Here is a 13563-nt window from a genome sequence, read left to right on the forward strand (position 1 = left end):
AAAAGGAAATAATGTACAGGTGGGGCTTTCCGTTCCAGTTACACGCCAATAAAGGAGGCAAATCGGCCACATTTCGAGGTTTGGGAGACCTACCCAATTTTCTCGGTACCTTTGAACTGCCACTCGTAGCCTTGCCAGACTGGCCCAAGTCGTCATCTCTCCTGACATTACCGCCAAGATCCGAGTGGCAGACGGTGGATCACAGACCACGAAGGCGAAGAGAGAGGCCTGGTGAAAGCAGGGAAAACCAGAAGCCCAGGCCAGCGAAGCCAACCTGAGAGGGAATACGCTGGCAATATTCTACAAGACCAGAGGAGAGAGCCACTGGGGCAGGGGGAAAGGCAAAACCGGGACTTGATTGGGGTCTGGGGGGTCCCAGAGTCTAACTGCATCAGTTATGTTTGGTTTCATAGGGGTTGGGAGCGAAAGCTCGTAGGTTTGTTGATTCCGGCTAAAATAGGTTATGGCGTCGGCACAGTTAGCCCTCGCAAACTATCGGGACACGATAGATTTCCAGTTTGTTACTAACTATCTGTTTTTGTTTATGTATAGCTTCCCCCGTGTGTCTCCCCCCCCCCACCCTTCCTCCCAAATCCCCTCCCACTGCTGAGAGCGGACAGAAACCCACGAGATGGCACTTCTTAACCAAAAAGGAGCATGGCTGAACTGACGTGTAGCACATACAATGCCAAGGGCCTAAACAGCCCCCAGAAGAGAGGCCAGATACTCTACCACCTCCATAAGAAAAGGGTTCAGGTAGCCATGTTCCAAGAAACCCATTTTAGAACAGACAGTATCCCAACATGCAGATCCAAACTCTATCCCACATGGTTCCACAGCCCCCACCCCACGAAGAAAGCAGGAGGCGTGTCTATTGCCTTGCACAGAGGACTTCGGCATAACGTAATTGACTCCGCGATAGATCAAGAAGGCAGATTCGTTTTTCTAAAAATAGAAATGTCTCATATGATATGTACATTTGCTAACATTTATCTCCCTAACCAGGAACAGGTACCAACCGCCATCAAGATACTGAGGACCTTGACAGAGTTCGCAGGTGGATCCAAAATCATCTTGGGAGGGGACTGGAACCTGGTGCTAAACCCAGAGCGGGACTCTTCGTCAGGTAGGACCTCTGTCTCCCGATCGGCACTACAGTGACTCAAAAAAACACTTAATGCCCTACACTTGGTGGATCTTTGGAGGATCCTTCACCCGGGGACCAGGGACTACACGTTCCACTCGGCAGTACACAACACATATACCAGAATAGATATGATCCTGGTCACGCAGGACCTGTTGGACTTCGCCCCGAGGTGCTCCCTGGGCGACTTTATCTGGTCAGATCACGCCCCAGTTTATTGTGGGTTCTCGAGACGTCTGGAGCGCGCAGGGGTCACCTCGTGGAGACTCAACGACAATTTGCTCCGAGACCCCGTGTGCGTCGCGGACATCAAAACAGCCATAGCGGGATTTATAGCAGACCACCAAAATGACCAAACATCAGCCCCTATCCAATGGGAAACCCTAAAATGCGTCATTAGAGGAATCCTAATCTCGCACGGATCAAGGCGCAAAAAAGAAAACGCGGCGAACTTACACAAACTAATCCTAAACCTGCAAACTAAAGAGGCGGCCAACAAAAAATCCCAAAGAGATGAACTTAAAGCTGAAATTTCCACCATACGACACCAAATACTCAAAATCCTTGACCAACGATCCCTAGCTTATAGAGATAAATTGCGCAGAGGGGCATTTGAATACGCAGATAAATGCGGTAGCTGGTTAGCAAGAGCTCTCCACCCTAGATCAGCCACATCACATGTCTCCAAAATACAGGTGGAGGACAGCGAACCAGTACACGCCACAACTGACATACTGGAGGAATTTAAAAAATATTATACTAAATTATACAATATCAAAGATATAACACAGCCCGACACCCAGAGACTAGATAAAGAGATGGAGACTTACCTGAATCTAAACGCCCCCAAAAGAATAACAGCAGAGGAGGCAGCAGGCCTGGATGAGGACTTCAGCTCAGAAGAGCTCGGAGAAATCATCAAAGACCTAAAAGTCGGGAAATGCCTAGGCCCGGATGGCTTTACAGCCAGATTCTACAAAATTTTCCGAGAGGAGATCTCCCCTCTAATTATTAGAGCCTTTAATGCAGTGGACCGGGGCTGCCCATTCCCGATGCAGTCACTGATGGCCCATATCTCAGTCATCCCCAAACCGGGGAAAGATGCCTCGGTCTGCGGCAACTACAGACCCATTTCACTCCTGAACGTGGACATAAAAATATTCGCAAAACTAATCTCCACGCGCTTACAAAAAGTCATCCCGCTACTGATACATGGGGAACAAGTGGGGTTTATCCCGGGCAGGGAAGCTAGGGATAATACGATTAAATCCTTATCGTTGATTGCCAGAGCTGGGGTAACAGGCGACCCTTTATGTCTTCTGGCGGTCGATGCAGAAAAGGCATTCGACAGGGTTAGCTGGCAATTTCTCGCAGCCACTTTAGACAAGATAGGAGTGGGCCCGAAAACGAAGGACCGAATCATGGCCTTGTACCGTGATTGTACCCACAGCCAGAATCAGAGTGAACGGCTCCCTGTCGGAAGCCTTCCAAATAACAAACGGGACTAGGCAGGGGTGCCCCCTCTCCCCATTTCTTTATGTCCTAACAATGGAAACACTAGCGAACGCGATCCGCCAAAACGATTCAATCAGAGGGATGCGGACAGGGAAAATTGAACACAAGATGGCATTGTTCGCAGACGACTTGCTTGTATATTTAGCCAACCCACACGTAGGTCTTCCCGTGATCCTGCAGGAGTTCAAACAATTTGGTAGAATCAGTAACTACAAAATAAACACTCAAAAATCAGAGATCCTGAACATATCGCTGCCGCAGGCCGTGGCATCACAGCTAGAGGCACAGTTCCCATTCAAATGGAGGGACCCCTCAATAAAATATTTGGGAATCCAACTCCCAAAGGACATTACGCAGGCTTTCAAACTTAATTACCTCCCATATCTATCAGAATTGGAAAAAGACCTCAGTAAATGGAAACCTATGTTCCTTTCTTGGAGCGGTAGAATAAATGTAATTAAAATGGACTCCCTGCCAAAATTTTTGTACCTATGTCAGACGGTCCCAGTGAAATTGCCAAACTACTATCTAAAACGCCTACGCACCCTCATCACTGCGTTTGTCTGGAGGGGAAGGAAGCCACGGATGAGATTCTCGCTCCTCACCAGGCAGGAGGAGAGGGGGGGTCTGGGTCTACCCAATTTCACCCTTTACTATAAAGCTTGCCTATCAAATTGCATACTAGATCTCCTCAAAGAAGAGAACCACAAACTCTGGGTCACTGCAGAGCACGCACTGGTCCCGGGTACCCTGAGAGGGGCAGCTTGGATCCCACCCAAACTCATAAAAGCAATCCCCAATATTTCCCCGTTCGCAAGCCAGATATTCAGGACTTGGACAGAATTTGGCCAAAAAAACGGCATGGTTATTGCCCCAGGCCCATTAACCCCCCTCATAACCAATCCTCAATTCGAAACAACGCTGAACAGGGTATCCATACTAGGCTTACACACAACGCCAATACCAAGAGTTAAAGACGTGATCACTAACCTAAATGTAAAACCACTGTCAGAGATCATAGGAGAAGGAATAACACGTTCCGGCTCTTGGATGCAATACTTCCAGTTGAGGGGGTTCGTGGGGTCCCTGGTCCCCCAGGTGAACTTGGCAGGTGAGCTCACGCCTTTCGAACAAATGGTCATGTCAGCTTCACCACAGAGGCACATGATCTCATCCCTATACAAGCTGATGCAGAGTCGGGAGATGGAGGCCCAGAGCCCCACATATATAGATGCCTGGGAGAAGGAGTTGGGTTACAGTCTAACAAACGAGGACTGGGAGAGGGCCTGGACCCTGTGCCACAAAATGTCCCCAGCTTGCAGAGCCCAAGATCTAAACTTTAAAATTTTATCCAGATGGTACAGAACGCCCGACCTTCTACGCAAGATCTTTCCCCAGACACCCCCTACCTGTTGGCGATGCAACACGGAGAGAGGGAGCATGTCCCACATATGGTGGAACTGCCCGGGAGTGTCTGACCTATGGAAAGAAACTACTGAATTATACAACCATATCTGCAAGACTCAACTAACTCTTACTCAGGAGATGGCCCTTCTCTCAGTCCTCCCAGGTTCAATCAAAATTGTTAAGAAAGGTATCCTGAGATTTTTCATACTGGCGGTTAGAAGAGTCATCCCTAGACTCTGGAAAACCACGACACCGCCCTCAAGAGCGATGTGGGTCGAGGAACTGAATAGCCTCATGAGATTTGACGAATTGGGGGCAGAGGAGAGCGACACTCAGGAGAGATTCTACCATACATGGCAAGTGTGGACTATCTTCAGGTCTACTGAAAGATTTAAAAATTGGGTGGCTACGGGACATTTATAGAGGCGATCAGATATACCCCTGAGGGGACTCCATTCTGGGTGTGGCTCCCCTCGGAGATAAGCTCGACCAAACCAAAACGCTCCTCAGTGCCCCCTACTCCCCCCCCCCCCCCCGCCCCCTTGTCCCCTGTATGTCAGTCTTGTCTTTGATTTGGTTTAAGTGTTGTATGGCGAGGACAGCAAAATCTGTCTAAGTTGGGAAAAAGGAAACATTCCCGAATTTGTCACAGAAAGAGTTTATTGTAGTTTATCAATTCTCACTAGCATATGTTATTTCTTAGCGGTACATGAAAGACAAATGTATGTTTTATATTGAAAAGAAACGAATAAAATACTTTTGAACAAAATCCACACATTTAGGTACGGATTTGAGCACTGTGGATTTAAAGCATATTTGCTCTGTGAAGGTACCCCAAGACCGGATTCCCGCGAACATATTTGTACAGTGTATTACACATGAAAAATTTTCATGCGCAATACGCACTGAATAGAGCCCTTTGAAATCAATGGGTTCTATTCTCTGCATATTGCGCACACAAATACAATCGTGTGAAGTCAGCCAAAGACATGGGAGCTGCAGGCAGAAATGTTATTTTATGCAGTGTTGCACAATAGCCATTTGGGTCAATGGGTGGCCATATGATACATGGCGACTCTGAATTCCTGGGGGTGGGAGCAGCTCTTTGCATAAGTACACAACGATAAACAAGCCTGCTGTCCTACGTTTCAACATAGATTTCTGAAGTAGTTAAAAAGAAACAATGTGCTCAGATAATAATAGTTTCTTTTTTGCAGGGAAATAATTAAACTATTTTCGGCACCTGCCTGCCTGACTGCAAGTTTAAAAAAAAAAAAACGGTACGGAAAAAATATTTGTTTGCTGCTATTTTCCACATTATGCAACAATGGTAAATTACAGTTTGACAATAACAACTTGAATCCATTACATGATGTAGCATCAGCCAGTGTTACATTTGTTTCCTCTTTCTTTCTAAAAGTATTTTAGTTTTGGGTCTCCAAGGTTACAGGCTACGTAGTCTGACTCTGCAGTCCTATCTCCTTCCATCTGTCCTCTTCTTGCTAATATACATTCCAAAGACAGACAGGTAAAAAGCAGGGAACAGATGGAAGGGGGTATGACTGATGGTTCAGCCTACATAGGGTTTGTGTGTGGCCATGGAAACACGTGTGTTGTAGATACAAAACAGCATATTTTTAATCAGGGCTATTTGCAAAGTTTCTTCAATTAGATGCACTGGAGGAGAATAAAGTTGCAAAAGTGGACGGGGGATAACTTGCAGACGCAACCTTCTTAAAATGACCCACAGTACTAGAAATCCCTATTGTTAGCTAAAGCCTATAGCTGTATTTACATATGCTAGTAAACTTAGTTGCCCAACAGTATCATACATTATTTCTCAGCAAATGAACTGTCATGTACAATCTATTACATCAATGAAATAGTTTTTTCCCTTCCATAGTGCCTCTTCATCTGACCCATCTCTCCCAATGGTGGATCTTCATGACGCAAGTGAATTATTTACAAAATTGTGCCAAAACAAGTGGATTGCTGACATTGTAAGTAACATTGTATGTAAGGTCAAAAAAATACATATGTCCATCCAGTTCAGCCTATTACCCTTCCCCTCCCTCTCGCCCCCCCCCCCCATGTTAATCCAGAGGAAGGCAAAACAAAACAATGAAGTAGAAGCCAATTATCCTCATTAAAGGGAAAAAGATTCTATCCTGACTCCAATCTGGCAACCAGAATATTCCTGGGATCACTGACCCTTCGGAAGTTATTAGTGATTGTAACATGGAATATTGTAATGCTCAAGAAAGACATCCAAGTAATTTTTTGTAGGAGACATAACTTTTTTTAATTTCATGGAGACTAAATAAGACCCCTGCCATAGTAGACTGCAAACCAACATAATTGGAAATCTACAGTGCAAGAAGCTGCACTTTCTTGTACTGAGGAGAATAGAGTATAAGATTGCATTCACACAGGCGAGGGACCTATATCGCACTCTATTTTGTTGCAGTTTTTTGGTGATTGCAATGAATTTCAGCATTTAAAACGCATCACTGTACATGTGTTTTTCACATGCATAAAAAAAGTGCATGTGCTTCTACTAGTTAAAATGGTCTCCAAGCAACCAGAGGGGTATATGCCTACAAATCCGCAATGCATCCGCAATTGAATTGTGGATGCATTGCGGATCGCTCACTGCATTCGTCATTCAGTCATTAGCTGGCATTTAGACTGAACGATTTTTGTTCGTTTTAACTATAATTGCTCAGTCTAAACGCACCTTTAACATATCAGAAGATCATTATGACTGTGATTCCAATTTAAATTAAAACTGTGTAATGCCCATTACCGTATAATGTCTAATACTATTACTGTATGTTTTTCTTGCATCCTCTCAGATATGTTCCAGTTTGAAGGATGAACTAATTCCAGCAACTGAGAATCTTCCAAGTCTCTTTGAGGCTAATTCTGTATTTCTTTTATTCCCAGAATGCCCCGTAATGCATGATATCAACGTCTGCTTGCCATTAGCAGCTCCTTTGGCACAGGCTATAACCAATCTCAGCTCAAATGCTTTGCAAATGTTGGGTATGTTCCTACCTTTTACATGTAAAAACTAGAGATGAGCGAACGTACTCATCCGAGCTTGATACTCGTTCGAGTATTAGCGTGTTCGAGATGCTCGTTACTCGTGACGAGTACCACGTGATATTCGAGTCACTTTCATCTCTGAGACGTTAGCGCGCTTTTCCGGCCAATAGAAAGACAGGGAAGGCATTACAACTTCCCCCTGCGACGTTCAAGCCCTATACCACCCCACTGCAGTGAGTGGCTGGCGAGATCAGGTGTCACCCGTGTATATAAATCAGCCCCTCCCGCGGCTCGCCACAGATGCATTCTGACATAGCTCAGGGAAAGTGCTGCTGGTGCCAGAGCTGCTATAGGGAGAGTGTTAGGAGTATTTTAGGCTTCAAGAACCCCAACGGTCCTTCTTAGGGCCACATCTAACCATGTGCAGTAGTGTGGAGGCTGCTTTTTGCAGTGTTGCACATTTTTTTTTTTGTATATCGGCCGTGGAGAGCATTGCGCCCTGCAGTAATTATACATAGTCCAGGGCCAGTAGTGGTGGTGAGGCAGGGACAGAAGACATATTTATTGAATATAGGCAGTGGGCCTTTCCAAAAACATTTGTGAAAAAAAATCTATTTGGGCTGCCTGTGACTGTCCTCAGTGTACTGGGTCTGTGCTGGGGGTAGTTGTCCTCCTAATTCATACAGAGCCAGCTAAGTGTTACAGCAGGCTTGCGCAAAATTATTTCCTGGCTCTGTGTTGGCTGTTACATCACCGCTGTATTCCAGTCCACAGTGCAACAGTCTGCAGTTATTTTACATACTCCAGGGCCAGTAGTGGTGAGGCAGGGACAGAAGACATATTTATTGAATATAGGCAGTGGGCCTTTCCAAAAACATTTGTGAAAAAAAATCTATTTGGGCTGCCTGTGACTGTCCTCAGTGTACTGGGTCTGTGCTGGGGGTAGTTGTCCTCCTAATTCATACGCAGCCAGCTAAGTGTTACAGCAGGCTTGCGCAAAATTATTTCCTGGCTCTGTGTTGGGTGTTACATCACCGCTGTATTCCAGTCTACAGTGCAACAGTCTGCAGTTATTTTACATACTCCAGGGCCAGTAGTGGTGAGGCAGGGACAGAAGACATATTTATTGAATATAGGCAGTGGGCCTTTCCAAAAACATTTGTGAAAAAAAATCTATGTAGGCTGCCTGTGACTGTCCTCAGTGTACTGGGTCTGTGCTGGGGGTAGTTGTCCTCCTAATTCATACGCAGCCAGCTATGTGTTACAGCAGGCTTGAGCAAAATTATTTCCTGGCTCTGCTGTGCGTTCCGTAAGCGAAGTCAGCCTCCAACCACGGGCCAATAAGTGGCACATTTAATTACAGCGTTCTGTTTCTGCACTACTGGTAATACAGCATGCTGAGGGGTAGGGGTAGGCCTAGAGGACAAGGACGCGGACGAGGACGCGGAGGCCCAAGTCAGGGTGTGGGCACAGGCCGAGCCAGTGCGGTGGCCAGTGGTAGAGGCAGGGCCAGACCGAATAATCCACCAACTGTTTCCCAAACAGCACCCTCGCGCCATGCCACCCTGCAGAGGTCAAGGTGCTCTACGGTGTGGCAGTTTTTCACAGAGACGCCTGACGACCGACGAACAGTGGTGTGCAACCTTTGTCACGCCAAGATCAGCTGGGGAGCCACCACCACCAGCATGCGCAGGCATATGATCGCCAAGCACCCCACAAGGTGGGACGAAGGCCGTTCACCGCCTCCGGTTTGCACCACTGCCTCTCCCCCTGTGCCCCAACCTGCCACTGAGATCCAACCCCCCTCTGAAGACACAGGCACTACCGTCTCCTGGCCTGCACCCACACCCTCACCTCCGCTGTCCTCGGCCCCATCCAGCAATGTCTCTCAGCGCAGCGTCCAGACGTCGCTAGCGCCACTGTTTGAGCGCAAGCGCAAGTACGCCGCCACGCACCTGCACGCTCAAGCGTTAAACATGCACATTGCAAAATTGATCAGCCTGGTGATGCTGCCGTATAGGCTTGTGGAAACGGAGGCTTTCAAAAGCATGATGGCGGCGGTGGCCCCGCGCTACTCGGTTCCCAGTTGCCACTACTTTTCCCGATGTGCCGTCCCAGCCCTGCATGACCACGTCTCCCGCAACATTGTACGCGCCCTCACCAACGCGGTTACTGCCAAGGTCCACTTAACAACGGACACGTGGACAAGCACAGCCGGGCAGGGCCACTATATCTCCCTGACGGCACATTGGGTGAATTTAGTGGAGGCTGGGACCGAGTCAGAGCCTGGGACTGCCCACGTCCTACCCACCCCCACTGGCCCCAGCTCGGTGCTGGTATCTGCGGCGGTGTATGCTTCCTCCACTAAACCACCCTCCTCCTCCTCCTCCTCCAACGCAACCTCTGTCTCGCAATCAAGATGTGTCAGCAGCAGCAGCACGTCGCCAGCAGTCGGTGTCGCGCGGCGTGGCAGCACAGCGGTGGGCAAGCGTCAGCAGGCCGTGCTGAAACTACTCAGCTTAGAAGATAAGAGGCACACGGCCCACGAACTGCTGCAGGGTCTGACAGAGCAGACCGACCGCTGGCTTACGCTGCTGAGCCTCCAACCAGGCATGGTCGTGTGTGACAACGGCCGTAACCTGGTGGCGGCTCTGCAGCTCGGCAGCCTCACGCACGTGCCATGCCTGGCCCATGTCTTTAATTTGGTGGTTCAGCGCTTTCTGAAAAGCTACCCACTTTTGTCATACCTGCTTGGAAAGGTGCGCCGGGTCAGCGCACATTTCCGCAACTCCAAGACGGACGCTGCCACCCTGCGGACCCTGCAACATCGGTTTAATCTGCCAGTGCACTGACCGCTGTGCGACGTGCCCACACGGTGGAACTCTACGCTCCACATGTTGGCCAGGCTCTATGAGCAGCGTAGAGCTATAGTGGAATACCAACTCCAACATGGACGGCGTAGTGGGAGTCAACCTCCTCAATTCTTTACAGAAGAGTGGGCCTGGTTGGCAGACATCTGCCAGGTCCTTGGAAACTTTGAGGAGTCTACCCAGATGGTGAGCGGGGATGCTGCAATCATTAGCGTCACCATTCCTCTGCTATGCCTCTTGAGAAGTTCCCTGCAAAGCATAAAGGCAGACGCTTTGCACTCGGAAACGGAGGCGTGGGAAGACAGTATGTCGCTGGATAGTCAGAGCACCCTCATGTCTATATCTCAGCGCGTTGAGGAGGAGGAGGAGGGGGAGGATCATGAGGAGGAGGGGGATAAGACAGCTTGGCCCACTGCTGAGAGTACCCATGCTGCTTGCCTGTCATCCTTTCAGCGTGTATGGCCGGAGGAGGAGGAGGAGGAGGAGGAGGAAGAGGATCCTGAAAGTGATCTTCCTAGTAAGGACAGCCATGTGTTGCGTACAGGTACCCTGGCACACATGGCTGACTTCATGTTAGGATGACTTTCTCGTGACCCTCGCGTTACACGCATTCTGGCCACTACGGATTACTGGGTGTACACACTGCTCGACCCACGGTATAAGGAGAACCTTTCCACTCTCATTCCCGAAGAGGAAAGGGGTTCGAGAATGATGCTATACCAAAGGGCGCTGGTGGACAAACTGATGGTAAACTTCCCATCCGACAGCGCTAGTGGCAGAAGGCGCAGTTCCGAGGGCCAGGTAGCAGGGGAGGCGCAGAGATCAGGCAGCATGTACAGCGCAGGCAGGGGAACATTCTCCAAGGCCTTTGCCAGCTTTATGGCTCCCCAGCAAGACTGTGTCACCGCTCCCCAGTCAAGGCTGAGTTGGCGGGAGCACTGTAAAAGGATGGTGAGGGAGTATGTAGCCGATCGCACGACCGTCCTCCGTGACGCCTCTGCCCCCTACAACTACTGGGTGTCGAAGCTGGACACGTGGCCTGAACTCGCGCTATATGCCCTGGAGGTGCTTGCTTGTCCTGCGGCTAGCTTCTTGTCAGAGAGGGTGTTTAGTGCGGCTGGGGGAATCATCACGGATAAGCGTACCCGCCTGTCAACCGACAGTGCCGACAGGCTTACACTCATCAAGATGAACAAAGCCTGGATTTACCCAGACTTCTCTTCTTCACCAGCGGACAGCAGCGTTTCCTAAGCAATACGTAGGCTGCACCCGCGGATGGAAGCATCGTTCTCTATCACCATCAAAAACGGGGACATTTTTGCTTCATCAATCTGTGTATAATATTCCTCCTCCTCCTCCTGCTCCTCCTCCTGAAACCTCACGTAATCACGCCGAACGGGCAATTTTTCTTAGGCCCTCAAGGCTCAGTCATATAATTTTTCTAAACAATTTTTATACGTTTCAATGCTCATTAAAGCGTTGAAACTTACACCTGAACCAATTTTTATTTTAACTGGGCTGCCTCCAGGCCTAGTTACCAATTAAGCCACATTAACCAAAGCGATTAATGGGTTTCACCTGCCCTCTTGGTTGGGCATGGGCAATTTTTCTGACGTACATTAGTACTGTTGGTACACCAATTTTTTGGGGCCCTCGCCTACAGTGTAATCCAATTAATTTTTTGCCCACCTGCATTAAAGCTGACGTTACATCAGCTGTGCTGGGCACTGCAATGGGATATATTTATGTACCGCCGGTGGGTTCCAGGGAGCCACCCATGCTGTCGGTCCACACGGAGTTGTAACTACATGTGTCCACTTCTAAAGAACCCCAGTCTGACTGGGGCATGCAGTGTGGGCCGAAGCCCACGTGCATTAAACATGACATTACCTCAGCTGTGATGGGCAATGCGATGGGATATATTTATGTGCCGCCGGTGGCTTCCTGGCACCCACCCATGCTGTCGGTCCACAGGGACTTCACAATAGGGAGTTGTACCTGCCTGTGTCTATGAATTAAAAAGCCCGGTCAGGTTGGGGCATGCAGTGTGGGCCGAAGCCCACCTGCATTTAATCGGACGTTAGATCTGCTGTCCAGGGCACTGCAATGGGATACATTTATGTACAGCGGGTGGGTTCCAGGGAGCCACCCATGCTGTGGGTGCACACGGAATTCCCATTGCGGAGTTGGGGATTCCCAGTTTACCTGCCTGTGACAATTTATAAAAAAACGCGGTCTGACTGGGGCATGCAGACACCTTGACAGAATGAATAGTGTGTGGCACATAGGTTCCCCATTGCTATGCCCATGTGTGCAGCTCCTGATGGCGGTGGCACAGGATTATATTTCTCATTGCTTCTGTACAGCATTGTGGGCTATCGCCCCGCCCCTTTTAAAGAGGGTCGCTGCCTAGCCGTGCCAACCCTCTGCAGTGTGTGCCTGCGGTTCCTCCTCATGGCAGACGCACTTATAAATAGACATGAGGGTGGCGTGGCATGAGGGCAGCTGAAGGCTGCACAGGGACAATTTGGTGTGCGCTGTGGACACTGGGTCGTGCGGGGGGGTTGGGCAGCATGTAACCCAGGAGAAGTGGCAGCGGAGTGTCATGCAGGCAGTGATTGTGCTTCGTTGGAGGTAGTGTGGTGCTTAGCTAAGGTATGCATTGCTAATGAGGGCTTTTCAGAAGTAAAAATTGTTGGGAGGGGGGGGCACTCTTGCCGCTATTGTGGCTTAATAGTGGGACCTGGGACCTTGAGATGCAGCCCAACATGTAGCCCCTCGCCTGCCCTATCCGTTGCTGTGTCGTTCCCATCACTTTCTTGAATTGCCCAGATTTTCACAAATGGAAACCTTAGCGAGCATCGGCGATATACAAAAATGCTCGGGTCGCCCATTGACTTCAATGGGGTACGTTACTCGAAACGAACCCTCGAGTATCGCGAAAATTTCGTCCCGAGTAACGAGCACCCGAGCATTTTGGTGCTCGCTCATCTCTAGTAAACTAAAAAAACAAATGGAATGTGCGCCACAACGTCCTGTTGTTCCCTTTTGAAGTCACCGATCTCAAATCACCAAAACATAGGGAGAGCTGCAGGGTGAAAGGGGGTTCTCAGTAGAGAGCCCCCAAAAAGACAAGAAAACAATAAACTGTTAAAAAAAACTCTGCGCTGCCAGAGATGGTGAGAATAAAAAGATTTTTTTGTCTCTATTACATAAGTAAGATGATAAATAAACACTTACTCTATAGGAGGGGGGTATGTGATGCAGAATCCCCCTCCTTGTAGTGAAGACTCCGAATGATCAAACCAATCTTCTTACGACCAATGTATAAGAAAGATTCTTCACAGGTTTATTATCCTTCTCCAAACACAAATGCCGCATGTGTACAACACACACGTGTAGAGCGGACAGACACAAATGCCGTATGCGTGCAACACACACGTGTAGAGCGGACAACGCGTTTCAGTACCTCCTTGGTACCTTTCTCAAGTCCAATAAACAATACATACAAAACACCGATATAAATACCTTAATGAAAAGGAGATGTCTTCACTCCGGTCAGTCCCTGGGCAGCGCCAT

General features: G+C 48.7%; 1 protein-coding gene across 1 annotated transcript in view; it reads left to right on the plus strand.

Annotated features, from left to right (window-relative positions):
- LOC136573564 (probable E3 ubiquitin-protein ligase HERC6) overlaps nucleotides 1-13563 on the plus strand; it is a 131919-nt gene that overhangs the window by 37716 nt on the left and 80640 nt on the right. Inside the window, 6 exon segments of the mRNA XM_066574834.1 lie at nucleotides 1006-1126; nucleotides 1250-2496; nucleotides 3725-4017; nucleotides 5284-5346; nucleotides 5970-6066; nucleotides 6922-7111. Of these exon segments, the coding sequence (XP_066430931.1) occupies nucleotides 1006-1126; nucleotides 1250-2496; nucleotides 3725-4017; nucleotides 5284-5346; nucleotides 5970-6066; nucleotides 6922-7111 (2011 nt within the window).

Source organism: Eleutherodactylus coqui, chromosome 7, assembly GCF_035609145.1.
Source record: "Eleutherodactylus coqui strain aEleCoq1 chromosome 7, aEleCoq1.hap1, whole genome shotgun sequence".
Taxonomy (NCBI): domain Eukaryota; kingdom Metazoa; phylum Chordata; class Amphibia; order Anura; family Eleutherodactylidae; genus Eleutherodactylus; species Eleutherodactylus coqui.